General features: G+C 46.9%; 1 protein-coding gene across 2 annotated transcripts in view; it reads left to right on the top strand.

Annotated features, from left to right (window-relative positions):
- tdp1 (tyrosyl-DNA phosphodiesterase 1) overlaps window positions 1-16,757 on the top strand; it is a 55,273-nt gene that overhangs the window by 23,580 nt on the left and 14,936 nt on the right. For both annotated transcript variants that reach the window (XM_034185073.1, XM_034185078.1), the window contains 2 exons: window positions 10,678-10,756; window positions 13,474-13,650. In XM_034185073.1, the coding sequence (XP_034040964.1) occupies window positions 10,678-10,756; window positions 13,474-13,650 (256 nt within the window). The remainder of the gene's footprint in view (window positions 1-10,677; window positions 10,757-13,473; window positions 13,651-16,757) is intronic.

Here is a 16,757-nt window from a genome sequence, read left to right as displayed (position 1 = left end):
GAAATGTGTTGCAGACATCCATTTCAAAATGAGCAAATATCATGACACTAACCTGTTTCCAAATAACCTGTTCACCTGTGGAATGTTCCAAACAGGTGTTCTTTGAGCATTCATCAACTTTCCCAGTCTTTTGTCGCCACTGTCCCAACTTTTTTGAAGCAGGCATCCTTTTCAAAATGTGCAAATATTTGCACAAAAACAATAAAGTCTATGAGTTTGAACATTAAATATCTTGTCTTTGTGGTGTTTCCAGTTGAATATAGGTTGAAGAGGATTTGCAAATCATTGTATTCTGTTTTTATTTACATTTCACACAACGTCCCAACTTTGTTTAAATTGGAGTTGTATATAAGAAGAAAATCATAATATATATAAATCATATAAGAAGTGGAAAATTATAAAATATATCAATCATATATAGAGTATCAATTAGTGCTATGTGACTAAAAAGATTAATCCAGGTTTTGAGTATATTTCTTATTGTTACATGGAAAACAAGGTACCAGTAGATTCAGTAGATTCTCATAAATCCAACAAGACCAAGCATTCATGATATGCCCACTCTTAAGGCTATGAAATTGGGCTATTAGTAAAAACAAAAGTAGGAAAGGGGGTGTTCACAATAATAGTAGTGTGGCATTCAGTCAGTGAGTTCATCAATTTTGTGGAACTGAAGCCAGCACCTGTTGAACATGCTTTTCTCTTTGAAAGCCTGAGGAAAATGGGACGTTCAAGACATTGTTCAGAAGAACAGCGTAGTTTGATTAAAAAGTTGATTGAAGAGGGGAAAACGTATACGCAGGTGCAAAAATTACAGGCTGTTCATCTACAATGATCTCCAATACTTTAAAATGGACAAAAAAAAAACAGACGCGTGGAAGAAAACGGAAAACAATCATCACAATGGATAGAAGAATAACCAGAATGGCAAAGGCTCACCCACTGATCAGCTCCAGGATGATCAAAGACAGTCTGGAGTTACCTGTAAGTGCTGGGACAGTTAGAAGACGCCTGTGTGAAGCTAATTTATTTGCAAGAATCCCCCGCAAAGTCCCTCTGTTAAATAAAGATGTGCAGAAGAGGTTACAATTTGCAAAAGAACACATCAACTGGCCTAAAGAGAAATGGAGGAATATTTTGTGGACTGATGAGAGTAAAATTGTTCTTTTTGGTCCCAAGGGCCGCAGACAGTTTGTGAGATGACCCCCAAACTCTGAATTCAAGCCACAGTTCACAGTGAAGACAGTGAAGCATGGTGGTGCAAGCATCATGATATGGGCATGTTTCTCCTACTATGGTGTTGGGCCTATATATCGCATACCAGGTATCATGGATCAGTTTGGATATGTCAAAATACTTGAGATCATGTTACCTTATGCTGAAGAGGACATGCCCTTGAAATGGGTGTTTCAACAAGACAATGACCCCAAGCACACTAGTAAACGAGCAAAATCTTGGTTCCAAACCAACAAAATTAATGCCGCACAGATGTGAAGAAATCATGAAAAACTGTGGTTATACAACTAAATACTAGTTTAGTGATTCACAAGATTGCTAAAAAAGCAGTTTGAACATAATAGTTTTGAGTTTGTAGCCTCAATAGCAGATGCTACTATTATTGTGAACACCCCCTTTTCTACTTTTTTTTTTTTACTAATAGCCCAATTTCATAGCCTTAAGAGTGTGCATATCATGAATGCTTGGTCTTGTTGGATTTGTGAGAGTCTACTGAATCTACTGGTACCTTGTTTCCCATGTAACAATAAGAAATATACTCAAAACCTGGATTAATCCTTTTAGTCACATAGCACTACTATTATTCTGAACACTACTGTATAAGTTATATATCAGAAAATGATAATATATAAATCACATAGAGTAATAATATACTTCATATCAGGTCAGAGAGAGAAAGAGAGTTCCAAGGCTGTACAAAGCAGAGAGAGAATAAAATGTAATGTAAATGTAAATTGTCAAATTAACACAAGAACATGACGTCCCCACCCCAAACCATATTTACACATGTGCAAACGTGCTTATGAAAGTTTTCCAGCTAAAAGCCCTAAAAGAGGACTGTTTGGCAGAGCGTTGATTGTGTTCCCTTTCTGTATGTCAAAAGAGGTGAGTTTGGCAAACATCCTTCGTTCTCCTCCTTTACCATGTGAGCTTTGTTGACGCTTCACCCCCTCTGCAGCGCTCAGCACCTTATAATAATAATAATACTAATAACAATAAAACATATTTATATAGGGCTTTACACAATGCTAAAAGATACTTTACAGAACAGAGAAAATAACAAAGAACAAACAACTTAAATATGGTAAGATTAAAATAAAAACTAAACAAGATTATAAATAAACCCTTCACTGTGCCATGTGATGGAATCACTACAGTTGTTGGGAAAGTGTAGGAACACGGACCCACAACAGGGGGCGCAAATGAACGGACAATGGAGTAAGTCAAATAACAACGCTTTACTGTTGTGAATGTGCACAACGTATACAACCAATCACAGAAATGGATAACAGTCAATTTACAAGAGTGTCGTGTGGGCAGGCTCGAAGATAGGAGACGCCTCTCCAAGGTAAGACCGGTACCACACGGCTTCCCCCGCCACAGGACCCCGGGTATACTGGAGCCGCCAAGTCCCGAACTCCCAGGTGGCCACTGCCTCCGCGTGTCGGACCTGGTACTGCTGGCGAGGAACAAAACACAATTAAAGGTGGGCGCGTTTGCACCCAGTAATCCACACGGCAGGAAAGCTACCTCCACCTCTCGCTGGAAAAAAGGTCTGTTATCACTCACAAAAGTCACAAAGGTTACTGTCAAGCAGTCAGCTGGGAATATTACCTTCCAGGTAGTACGATATCTCAGCAATGAGGTGGAGATGCCGTCCTGCTGATATACCCCACAGATGATTGCCGTCAGCTGTCTCAGGTGATGGGTGACAGCTGTCACCGAGGCTGCTCCCGTGAGGCGGCGACGCCCTCTGGTGCCTGGAGCCCGCACTCCAGGCAGGGCGCCCTCTGGTGGTGGTGGGCCAGCAGTACCTCCTCTTCAGCGGCCCACACAACAGGACCCCCCCCTCAACGGGCGCCTCCTGGCGCCCGACCGGGCTTGTCCGGGTGGCGACGGTAGAAGTCGGCCAGGAGGGCCGGGTCCAAGATGAAGCTCCTCTTCACCCAGGAGCGTTCTTCAGGGCCGTACCCCTCCCAGTCCACCAGATATTGAAAGCCCCGGCCCATCCGTCGGACGTCCAACAACCGGCGCACTGTCCAAGCCGGCTCGCCATCGATGATCCGGGCAGGAGGTGGCGCCGGACCGGGTGCACAGAGGGGCGAGGTGTGATGGGGCTTGATTCTCGACACATGGAATACTGGATGGATCCGCAGTGAGGCTGGAAGCTGAAGCCTCACTGCGGCGGGATTGATGACCTTGAGGATCTTAAACGGTCCCACGTACCTGTCCTGTAGTTTGGGGGAGGCCACTTGTAGTGGGATGTCCTTTGTGGACAACCACACTTCCTGCCCGGGGCGATACGTAGGGGCCGGGGTCCGCCGCCGGTCTGCATGGGTCTTCGCCCTCATCCGGGCCTTCAACAAAGCAGAACGGGCGGCACGCCACACCCGACGGCACCTCCGCAGGTGGGCCTGGACCGAGGGCACACCGACCTCTCCCTCAACCACCGGGAACAACGGGGGCTGATACCCCAAACACACCTCAAAGGGGGAGAGGCCGGTGGCTGATGACACTTGACTGTTGTGGGCGTACTTGATCCAGGCCAGATGAGTACTCCAGGCCGCCGGGTGCGCGGCTGTCACACAACGCAGTGTTTGCTCCATCTCTTGATTGGCCCGCTCTGCTTGCCCGTTGGTCTGGGGGTGATACCCGGACGAGAGACTGACCGTGGCCCCCAGCTCCCGGCAAAAGCTCCTCCAGACGTGCGAGGAGAACTGGGGACCGCGATCGGAGACGATGTCTGATGGTATCCCATGCAGGCGGACGACGTGGTGGACCAGGAGGTCCGCTGTCTCCTGGGCCGTTGGGAGCTTCGGGAGGGCCACGAAGTGGGCCGCCTTGGAGAATCGGTCCACTATCGTGAGGATCACGGTGTTGCCCTGGGACGGCGGGAGGCCCGTGACAAAATCCAGGCCGATGTGGGACCAGGGGCGATGAGGCACGGGCAGCGGCTGTAGCAGTCCCGGAGCCTTGCGATGGTCGGACTTGCCCCTGGCACAGGTGGTACAGGCCTGGATGTAGTCCCGGACGTCGGCCTCGAGGGACGCCCACCAGAAGCGCTGCCGGACAACTGCCACGGTTCTTCGCACCCCTGGATGACAGGAGAGCTTGGAGCCGTGACAGAAGTCTAGGACTGCAGCCCTAGCCTCTGGTGGGACGTACAGTCTGTTCTTTGGACCAGTCCCGGGGTCCGGGCTTCGTGCCAGGGCCTCCCGGACGGTTCTCTCTACGTCCCAGGTGAGGGTGGCCACGATAGTGGACTCCGGGATGATGGGTTCCGGTGGATCCGACAACTCCGCTTTGACTTCATCTTCGTGTACCCGGGACAAGGCATCCGACTTCTGGTTCTTGGTCCCGGGCCGGTAGGTGATGCGGAAGTCAAAACGGCCGAAGAACAGTGACCAGCGGGCTTGCCTGGGATTCAGCCGCTTGGCGGTCCTGATATATTCCAGGTTCCGGTGGTCAGTGAAAACCGTGAACGGCACGGACGTTCCCTCCAACAGGTGTCTCCACTCTTCAAGAGCCTCTTTCACCGCAAGGAGTTCTCGGTTGCCAACATCATAGTTCCGTTCAGCCGGGGTCAACCTGCGGGAAAAATAGGCACACGGATGAAGGACCTTATCGGTCTTCCCACTCTGGGACAGCACAGCTCCTATCCCTGAGTCCGAGGCGTCCACTTCAACCACTAACTGGCGACTAGGATCGGGCTGCACCAGAACGGGTGCAGACGAGAAGCGCCGTTTCAACTCCTTGAACGCGGCCTCGCAACGATCCGACCAGGTGAAGGGGACTTTTGGTGAGGTCAGGGCTGTCAGGGGGCTAGCAACCTGGCTGTAGCCCTTAATGAACCTCCTGTAGAAATTCGCAAAGCCGAGGAACTGTTGCAGTTTCCTACGGCTTGTGGGTTGGGGCCAGTCTCTCACCGCTGCAACCTTGGCCGGATCAGGAGCGACGGAGTTGGGGGAGATGATGAACCCCAGGAAGGACAAAGAAGTGCGGTGAAACTCACACTTCTCGCCCTTAACAAACAGCCGGTTCTCCAATAACCGCTGCAGGACCTGACGTACATGTCGGACATGGGTCTCAGGATCCGGAGAAAAGATGAGTATGTCGTCTAAATATACGAAGACGAATCGGTGCAGGAAGTCCCGCAAGACATCGTTAACCAATGCTTGGAACGTCGCGGGAGCATTTGTAAGACCGAACGGCATGACCAGGTACTCAAAATGACCTAACGGGGTGTTAAATGCCGTCTTCCACTCGTCTCCCTTCCGGATCCGAACCAGGTGATACGCATTCCTAAGATCAAGCTTGGTGAATATCTTGGCTCCATGCAGGGGCGTGAACACCGAATCCAACAAGGGTAAGGGGTATCGGTTACGAACCGTGATTTCGTTCAGCCCCCTGTAATCAATGCATGGACGTAATCCGCCATCCTTTTTCCCCACAAAAAAGAAACCCGCACCCATCGGGGAGGTGGAATTCCGGATCAACCCGGCAGCCAAAGAGTCCCGGATGTAGGTCTCCATTGATTCACGTTCAGGTCGTGAGAGGTTGTACAGCCTGCTGGACGGGAACTCAACGCCTGGAACCAAATCAATGGCGCAATCATACGGGCGGTGCGGGGGAAGGGTGAGTGCCAGATCCTTGCTGAACACCTCCGCAAGATCATGGTACTGCACCGGCACCGTCCCTAGATTGGGCGGGGCTCTGACCTCCTCCCTGGCCTGGGAACCGGGAGGAACCGAGGAACCTAAACATACCCGATGGCAGGTCTCGCTCCACTGGACCACTACCCCGGACGGCCAATCGATCCGGGGATTGTGCTTCAACATCCAGGGAAAACCTAAAATCACACGGGAGGTGGCCGGAGTTACAAAAAACTCGATCTCCTCCCGGTGATTCCCCGACACCACCAGAGTTACTGGTGGTGTCTTATGTGTGATTGGAGGGAGTAGGGAGCCATCTAGTGCCCGTACCTGCACAGGCGAGGTAAGCGCCACCAGAGGGAACCCTATCTCCCTGGCCCATTTGCTATCAAGCAAATTCCCTTCTGAGCCCGTGTCCACCAGTGCTGGGGCCTTCAGGGTTAAATCCTCATAAAGGATTGTCACTGGGAGTCGTGTGGCAATGTGGGTGTGTCCCACGTGAACGTCTCGGCCCCCCCCTAGCCCAGTGTCTAGGGGCGGGCGTTTAGTATTTAACCGTTCGGGGCAGTCTCGCACCTGATGCTCAATCGAGCCACAAACAAAACACGCTCCGCGGGCCAGCTGCCTTTGTGTGACCGGTGCCCTAAATGTTGCCCTACTCGTGTCCATAGCTTCGTCAGCAGGGGGAGCTGTGATCGCACGGAGCGCAGGGGCCGTGGAGCGTGGGGAGGGCGGAACGCGGTCGGAACCGGAAGGGAGAGGGACGACGCGTGCCTGGCCACGCCCTTCGTCTCGTTCCCGACGGCGCTCATTTAACCGATTGTCTAATCGTATGACAAGATCGATAAGCCCATCCAAATCCCGCGGTTCGTCCTTAGCCACCAGGTGCTCCTTGAGGACCAATGACAGTCCGTTTACGAAGGTGGCGCGGAGGGCAGTGCTATTCCAGCCGGACCTCGCAGCCGCGATGCGGAAGTCGACTGCATAGGCAGCTGCGCTCCGGCGCCCCTGTCTCAGTGACAGCAGCACGGCTGAAGCGGTCTCTCCTCTATTAGGGTGATCGAACACTGTTCTGAGCTCCCTCACAAACCCATCATATGTCTGAAGGAGCCGTGAACTTTGCTGCCAGAGCGCTGTAGCCCAAGCGCGTGCCTCACCACGAAGCAGATTTATCACATAAGCTACCTTGCTAGCGTCGGTCGCGTACATGACGGGACGCTGTGCGAAGACGAGCGAACACTGCATAAGGAAATCCGCGCACGTCTCCACACAGCCTCCGTACGGCTCTGGGGGGCTTATGTATGCTTCAGATGATGGTGGGGGGGGTCGTTGGACAACCAGTGGAACGTTGCTGTCACGCACAGGGTCTACGGGAGGGAGAGCCGCAGCGGCGCCCCGAGGGCGCGCTTCCACCTGCGCGGCGAGAGCCTCCACCCTGCGGTTCAGGAGGGCGTTCTGCTCGGCCATCAAATCCAACCGAGTCGTGAAAGCGGTGAGGATCCGCTGCAACTCACCGATTACCCCTTCTGCGGACGCCTGTGCGCCTTGTTCTTCCATTGGCCGTTCAACAGCCGGTTGACGCCCCTCGGGGTCCATGACGCTGGCTGAGATATCCTGTTGGGAAAGTGTAGGAACACGGACCCACAACAGGGGGCGCAAATGAACGGACAATGGAGTAAGTCAAATAACAACGCTTTACTGTTGTGAATGTGCACAACGTATACAACCAATCACAGAAATGGATAACAGTCAATTTACAAGAGTGTCGTGTGGGCAGGCTCGAAGATAGGAGACGCCTCTCCAAGGTAAGACCGGTACCACACGGCTTCCCCCGCCACAGGACCCCGGGTATACTGGAGCCGCCAAGTCCCGAACTCCCAGGTGGCCACTGCCTCCGCGTGTCGGACCTGGTACTGCTGGCGAGGAACAAAAACACAATTAAAGGTGGGCGCGTTTGCACCCAGTAATCCACACGGCAGGAAAGCTACCTCCACCTCTCGTTGGAAAAAAGGTCTGTTATCACTCACAAAAGTCACAAAAGGTTACTGTCAAGCAGTCAGCTGGGAATATTACCTTCCAGGTAGTACGATATCTCAGCAATGAGGTGGAGATGCCGTCCTGCTGATATACCCCACAGATGATTGCCGTCAGCTGTCTCAGGTGATGGGTGACAGCTGTCACCGAGGCTGCTCCCGTGAGGCGGCGACGCCCTCTGGTGCCTGGAGCCCGCACTCCAGGCAGGGCGCCCTCTGGTGGTGGTGGGCCAGCAGTACCTCCTCTTCAGCGGCCCACACAACAACAGTGACTGGAACCCAGATGGTGGCCGCATTTCTTGTGCCTTAGCAACCAATGCAGTGTCTACTCTTTATGATGTCTATGGTTTTACCAATATGCAACCCCTGGCAAAAATTATGGAATCACCGGCCTCGCCTCGGAGCATGTTCATTCAGTTTAATTTTGTAGAAAAAAAGCAGATCACAGACATGACACAAAACTAAAGTCATTTCAAATGGCAACTTTCTGGCTTTAAGAAACACTATAAGAAATCAAGAAAAATAATTGTGGCAGTCAGTAACGGTTACTTTTTTAGACCAAGCAGAGGGAAAAAATATGGAATCACTCAGTTCTGAGGAAAAAATTATGGAATCATGAAAAACAAAAGAACGCTCCAACACATCACTAGTATTTTGTTGCACCACCTCTGGCTTTTATAACAGCTTGCAGTCTCTGAGGCATGGACTTAATGAGTGACAAACAGTACTCTTCATCAATCTGGCTCCAACTTTCTCTGATTGCTGTTGCCAGATCAGCTTTGCAGATTGGAGCCTTGTCATGGACCATTTTCTTCAACTTCCACCGAAGATTTTCAATTGGATTAAGATCCGGACTATTTGCAGGCCTTGACATTGACCCTATGTGTCTTTTTGCAAGGAATGTTTTCACAGTTTTTGCTGTATGGCAAGATGCATTATCATCTTGAAAAATGATTTCATCATCCCCAAACATCCTTTCAATTGATGGGATAAGAAAAGTGTCCAAAATATCAACGTAAACTTGTGCATTTATTGATGATGTAATGACAGCCATCTCCCCAGTGCCTTTACCTGACATGCAGCCCCATATCAACAATGGCTGTGGAAATTTACATGTTCTCTTCAGGCAGTCATCTTTATAAATCTCATTGGAACGGCACCAAACAAAGGTTCCAGCATCATCACCTTGCCCAATGCAGATTTGAGATTCATCACTGAATATGACTTTAATCCAGTCATCCACAGTCCACGATTGCTTTTCCTTAGCCCGTTGTAACCTTGTTTTTTTCTGTTTAGGTGTTAATGATGGCTTTCGTTTAGCTTTTCTGTATGTAAATCTCATTTCTTTTAGGCGGTTTCTTACATTTCAGTCACAGACGTTGACTCCAGTTTCTTCCCATTCGTTCCTCATTTGTTTTGTTGTGCATTTTCGATTTTTGAGACATATTGCTTTAAGTTTTCTGTCTTGACGCTTTGATGTCTTGTCAGAGTTTAGACACAGCTGACTGTGACCAACCAACATCTTTTGCAACAATGCGTGATGATTTACCCTCTTTTAAGAGTTTGATAATCCTCTCCTTAGTTTCAATTGACATCTCTCGTGTTGGAGCCATGATTCATGTCAGTCCACTTGGTGCAACAGCTCTCCAAGGTGTGATCACTCCTTTTTAGATGCAGACTCACGAGCAGATCTGATTTGATGCAGGTGTTAGTTTTGGGGATAAAAATTTACAGAGTGATTCCATAATTTATTCCTCAGAATTGTGTGAGTCCATATTTTTTTCCCTCTGCTTGGTCTAAAAAAGTAACCGTTACTGACTGCCACAATTATTTTTCCTGATTTCTTATAGTGTTTCTTAAAGCCAGAAAGTTGCCATTTGAAATGACTTTAGTTTTGTGTCATGTCTGTGATCTGCTTTTTTTCTACAAAATTAAACAACTGAATGAACATCCTCTGAGGCCGGTGATTCCATAATTATTGCCAGGGGTTGTATTTGTTTAGTTATGGACTTCAAAAAATTAAAGTACAAGAAGAAAAGAAAATACCAGGAACAGTTCTGCCCTTCATTAAAAATCATTAAAATCTGGATTAGGTCTGCATTTAAAAAAAACGCACCTACATTGCAAGGTAAAATGTTTAGAGGTTTGGGAGAACTAGTTTGTTTCTAAGCTGTGGAAAACCCTTGGTATATACCCCATGAAATGTAACAAGTGAATATATGTATCTGTCTCATCCCACTTTGTTGACAGGTTGAATCAAAAATAATAAATGACATTATCATGTATATTAAAATAAAAGGAAACAGAATGAAGATAAACTGATTAAAATGGGGTTAACTTTGGTGTATCAGATAAATAAAAAATGAAACTTTAATTTACTTATGTAATATACAGTGGACCTGCTGAACACTGCCGCCTACTGGATGGTTAGTGGATGCTGGATGGATGATAGAAACATAGAGATGTATTTTCCAATTGTATCATCGTGTTATGCTGTCAAATTCAAATCAAACAGTCGGACCGCCACACAGTCTAACAGATTTTGTATGAATCTAGGTGAACTGCACACTTTTTCCTTTACATGTACAGTAATTTGAAATGAATACATCAATTTTTCATTTCCTCAGCCTCTGTCTTGTGGCCACCAACGTCACTGCTTGTTTTTAATGATATACGTATAACATGCAGCTGCTAGTGAATGTAAAATCTGGAATATACGGTAGATTAGTAGATTGTATTATTTTTCCTGTTATCAGGGTGTATTTGGTCGGCTCAACTCCAGGGCGGTATGTTGGTTCAGACATGGAGCGCTGGGGCCATCTGAAGCTGCGGAAGGTAAATATTTATGTTTTCCTTTATCCTCCGTCTTCTGTCTCACAGCTTTCTGAAACACCAGTAGGGGATGAAAATGCAATATCTGTATGTAGTATCTGTAATATATTATTGTTCCTTGTCTTGCTGTTTGTCAGTCCATCCATGCAAGTACTCGTAATAACTTTGCCCAGGTTGAGGGTGGGGACACCAAATTTGCACCATATATTCACCTCTTGAGGATATTTGTTGAGTTCGATGTTGAGTGTCCTTGATGTAATCGTCAAGGTCACAGAGCAAAAAACAAAACAACAGTAGAATAGAATAGATGTTTATCGTCATTGCATTTCTGCAATGAAATTCTGGTGGCCCTCTCCAAACAGCTATACACAAAAAAAAACAACACAGCAGCAGCTTTAAAAAAAAAACAACAAACAGCTTCACAGGATGACAAGACCTTCTTGAAATACCAAAAAAAGAAAGGGGGGGAAAAAAAGGCGCTCAATAAATTTTTAAGGTGCCTAATTCTCAGTGAGGTAGGATAGTTTTAGATATGTAAACAGTCTGTATTATTTATTGCACATGTTGATATCCGTTACGAAATATCTGCATATGTGTTTGTGGGAGGGGGACAGGGTGGGGTGATGAAGGCAACAGCTCTGGGGAAAAAAGCCTACTTGTCTGTGTCCTTATAGTGCGGTACCTCTTCCCAGACGGCAGAGGAGCAAACAGGGAATGTTCTGGGTGTCTGTTATCCTTGCAGGTGGCTTGTGCCTTCTTCTGCAAGCACTCAACATACACAGAGTCTAAGTCCGGGAGCTCAGCTCCTACAATCCTCTGTGCTGTCTTCACTACCTGGAGCAGATCTTTTCTGTCCTCTGCCGTGCAGCTGCTGTACCACACTGTGCAGCCCTGGCAGATAATGCCCTCGATGGTGCTTCTGTAGAAGTTTCTGAGCACCTTTGGAGCCAGACCAGCCTGCTTCAGCTTCCTCAGGAAGAACATCCTCTGCTGGTTGTGGGTGTGTAATGTCCATGTCAGATCCTTGGTGATGTGAGTGTCAAGGAACCTGATTGTGTCCACCCTCTCCATCTCTTCTCTGGTGATGTGTAGTGGGGGCTGTGAGACTCTCCTGGTCTTCCTGAAGTCTTTGGTGAACTCCTTGGTTTTGATGATATTGAGGACCGGGTTGTTGTTTGCATACCACTCTGTAAGGTGTTTGGCCTCCTCCAGGTACCAGGTCTTGTTGTTGCCCCTGATAAGGTCTACCACCGTAGTGTCATCCGCAAACTTTATCAGGGTGTTGGAGAAGTGAGTGGGGACACAGTCCTGGGTGAAGAGAGTGAAGAGTGCTGGACAGCACCCCGCTTGTTTTCCTCCAGAAAAATCTCTTCGGCCTTGGTGAAACAATTCGGCTGCCCCTCTTATCTTTCTGCCCTCCACTACAATCTGATGTTGTCAAGGCAACTCCAGACATTATGCACACACTGACAGAAACTGATACAAACTCATCTCATCTGCACACATGATGCACACCCCCCACCTCCTCCACACCATCCCCTTGCCTCCGCCCTGCCATTCTTCCCCCCTATGGAAGCCGTGTAGCTCTGTAGTTGCAGCGGCCTTCACCTCCCCCATACTGGCGGCGCGGCACGCTGCTGAGGCCACCATTGCCTCAATTTGGACGACGGACTGTTTGAAAGTTTAGCACACATAAACAATCAAATGTATATGTGCGGTTGTTTTAATTCTGATGTCTGCCATTATTACGTTTAACTAGTAATAATTGTGGATTAATTGCTGTATTTTTGTCTGAGGTAATCAGGTGTGAAGCATGAATTGCCCTTTTAGGGATCAATAAAGTTGTTTGAATCTTGAATCCTGACATTCTGAGGTCTGTTAGTCAGGATGTCACGATGGGGAACAACAAAAACAACTTGAAAAATGTAGTACTCACAGTAACTTTCCATAAGTTGGGTGCAGTCACCAAATTTACACCACTTATGGACCTTATGGAGATGTTGGATAATGTCAATGATGAATGACCTTGAGTTGCTTTTCAAATCATGTAGCAAAAAATAAATAACTAAACATGCCATGACACAAAGATTCTGTTACTGCACGGACAACTTTTTCACATGGATCAGCATCCAGTAGCACAGCTAAGGTACAGTGTGCAGTGCTTACTATCATCATGAACTATCAAAACTAACCACCCATCATTTACCCACACACATGGTCATTCAAGCACACATCCATCAACTCTGCACAAAGGTGCAGACCTTCTGAAGAAGAAGACCATCTCAATCACTGAGCGATGGGGGACACAAGGCCTTTCAGCCAATATCTCATTTTTAAATTTTCCATAAAGGAATGATTGTGATTTGCTGGGTGATTTGTGTTATTCATATTAGGTTGGACCAGTTTTACCTTAAAATTATCTCAGTTCTACATGGCATAGTTTTTTTTTAATTTAAGGAAATGTACCATAAACCAAGGACAGAAAAACAGAAATGCTTCTTTTCTGTTGCGTTTGGGTGCTTGTGGGAGACTCCAGCATTTGAACTGTAACACTTTGGTTCTGCTACATTGTCAATGCTCGATAGTGAAACCTGGTCAAATAACAGAATTTGCTTCTGTTACTGCACAAAGATCAAATTAAATGCACATTTCCATTTCTGCATGGGCTGTAACTAGGTTCTTTTGTCCTTTTCTTTATTTTCTTGCTTGTTCTTTTGTAGCTGCTTTATGATCACACAGATCCTGTTCCTTCTGAGGAGAGGTGGCCTGTGATTGGCCAGTTCTCCAGCATCGGCTCCATGGGATTGGATAAGACTAAGTGGTTGGCGGGGGAATTTCAGCGCACCCTTACCACACTGGGAAAATCCTCTCATCGCCCCGACCCTCCTGTTCATCTGGTACATGACTTCAAATACTTCATGTTTTCCGTGACTGCTGTGGTGTAGCATTTAAATCTGGGTTAAAATAGAATCTTCCAAATATTGTTTTGAAAAGAATTATGCAGATCTAGCTTACTGCTACTTATAGCTAACATATTCTCACTGCTCTTCAGACTGGTGAATATTGACATGTTAAAGTTGTATTTTAAAATTTCCTCACAGCGTTTATGAGAGGCAGGACGGTGGCTTAGTTGTTAGCATTGTTCCCTCACAGCGAGAAGGTCATGGGATTGATTCCCATCTGTGGCCTTTCTGTGTGGAGTTTCCATGTTCTCTCCGTGTTTGCGTGGGTTCCCTCCGGGTGCTCCGGCTTCCTCCCACATCAAAAGACATGCAGGTTAGGTGGATTGGGAACTTTAAATTGTCCATAGGTGTGTTTGTTTGTCTATATGTGGCCCACGACAGATTGGAGTCCTTTCCAGGGTGAACACCGCCTCACACCCTATTACTGCTGGGATAGGCTCCAGCCCCCCACAACCCAATCTTGGATAAGCGGTTGAAGGTGTGTGTGGGTGGGTGGGTGGGTGTGTGGGATATGTAATGACTTAAAATTCATTGTTTTCACTTCAATTTTGGTGAAGTCTTTAAAGCAAATGTTGATAACAAATGAAATGCCAACTGGTTTCCCGCCAGCTGAACATTCTTTTCCTCTGAAATGTATATTTTGCAAAACTGGTTCATGTTTTGACATTTCTTCTTTTCTGAAACTTTTTGACCCTCTTTTCTTTTTTAAAAATAACCCTTGCCTTCTGGATGATTGCAATACAGGACCCAAGGTGGTTTTATGTGAATAATAATCTATATTATAATAACCAAGTAGCCTCTGTGTGTGTACATACATTTGTGCGTGTGTATGGCTTTGATCATGCAAAACCCAGGGAGAACTGACATCTGCCATTGGGCATGTTTATGTATTTTGGGTAAAGGATGAATGCTGCAAAAACGTAAAATTCATAGGACAAATGTTTTTGGGGACATTAGCAATTTTTGCTAACCAATAAACAATGGGCGTTGTGCTGCATTGCACCATGGGAGTTTGTGTTTTTAAAATCCATTTCTATACCTTTAGATAGGAGGAAATCAGCAACCTGTTTTTCCACAGAGCTGACCTCCTGTTCACTGGGCTCCCCTCCGCTCTCATCTGTTATGGCCCGTGCGTAGGACCGTGGTTTGATGTGAAGACCTGTGATGATGACGTCGTTGATTCTGGTGTACTGCTCCAATTCAGCCACTCTATTTTCCAGCTGCACCAGATGCCGGTCTTTCTCGGCGTTCTGGAGCCGTAATGCCTTCACCTCCTCCACCAGATCCATGATTGATTTCTGTTGCTGCTTCACAACAGAAATCTCCTCTGATAGAAAGTCCAGAGATTTTTTAATATCGTCACCTTCCTCCGCTGTCAGAACCTTCTTAGGCCCCATGGTCGGCTTATGAGCAGCTTGACGATCGCCGATGTTAACAGCCTGCGTTGTTTGTCACTGGGATGGATCTGCACTGCACTGGTGCCGTAAAGCCTCGGTGTTTCCGCGCTGATGGATCCGCGGTGGCTGCATGAGGCCTCTGGGAAGCGGCACTCGTGACGCGCGGCTTTAATGACGCAGCGCGCGGCCTCAGTGAATTCACCACGTTGGGTGGGCCTCGGACGTTGCTGCTGTCCAGTCGCGGGGCTAAGTTGCCGGTTGAGGTGGTATTCCCACTGTCCGGGTTGGCAAACACCGGTGTGGCAGATGGCAACTACAAACACCACCTCAGAAAACACAGGTACAAACTTTTTGCCGCTCGCTCTGACGACACACAGCTCTGAGAGAGTGATGACACGCAGCTCTCGATGATGACACGTGTCATCAGTGTTCAGTGTTGGTTTTGTGGTTCATGTTAGTTTAACAGTGTGTTAGTGTTATTGATTTATTGTGTTTTGTAGTTCAATTGGTTTAGTCAGTTTAGGTAAGTGTTATGTTGTTGTCCCCATGACTGAGTTAAGTGTTATGTTGACGCTATGAGTGAAATGTGTAGTGTTTTAATGTCTTCCGCCACCGTTTATTACCACCCTTGAAAAATGTCAGCTACCTATTTTAGAAATACTCCTGAATGTAGAGCCCATGGATCCCCACGGGCAATGCACTAGTTTATCTATATTGCTCCTTGAGCTATAAAAATTCATAGCGTTCTACAAAACCAAATCAAAGGATAACAGTAAACAGATTAAAAATAATTGAATATCCATGAGAACCTTTTAAAACTGAAACACCCAACACAAATGTGGTAAAATTAGGTAAATCGATGATGAGATCCAACGCCGACTCAAGTGTACAGAACCTGCCTTTGGCCAGCTTTGCATTTGGGTTTTCAACTACAGAGACCTTTAACATGAGACAAAAATCCTTGTCTACAAAGCTGTTGTCATGCCAATCCTGGTATACGGATCTGACACCTGGACCACTGCCACCTGAAGACCGTTAGACAATTCCAGCAATGCTGCCTGAGGAGTATCCTCCAGATCAGGTAGTGAGTATTATTCCAACATCAGTGTCCTGGCTGAAGCCAAGCTCCAGAGCATAAAGTGTGTCATCATCCAGAACCAGCTTTGGTCCACCATTCTGTCCGGAAATCAATCAATCAAACCATTTTTCTCCCTATTGAGGGATTGCCACGACACAAATGAGGTAAAACAAACTAATTGTAGGCAACAGAAAATACATGTTTTAAGATTAGACTTCAAATATTCAGCAGAAGTGTTTTTTCTACTGTCAACTTGTTTCATAAAGTAGAAGCGTGATAAGAAAAAGCTCTACCTCTGATCCTGCCATTCTCTTCTTGGACTTTTAAACTTTGTCCCATTGGTACATACTAACCAGGTGTATCTTTTTAGTCACTTTCAAATATGCACTGTTTTAGAAGAACTAAACAATAATTCAATTTCTTAAATTCTGATGAGGGCAGCACGGTGGCTTAGTAGTTAGCACTGTTTCCTCACAGCAAGAAGGTTATGGGATTGATTCCCACCTGTGGCATTTTTGTGTCGTTTGCATGTTCTCCCTGTGTTTGTGTGGGTTCTGTCCAGGTGC

The sequence above is a fragment of the Thalassophryne amazonica genome, chromosome 2 (genome assembly GCF_902500255.1).
Source record: "Thalassophryne amazonica chromosome 2, fThaAma1.1, whole genome shotgun sequence".
In the NCBI taxonomy this organism is placed as follows: domain Eukaryota; kingdom Metazoa; phylum Chordata; class Actinopteri; order Batrachoidiformes; family Batrachoididae; genus Thalassophryne; species Thalassophryne amazonica.
The sequence above is the reverse complement of the archived record's forward strand: the minus strand, read 5'-3'. Positions and strand labels throughout refer to the sequence as shown.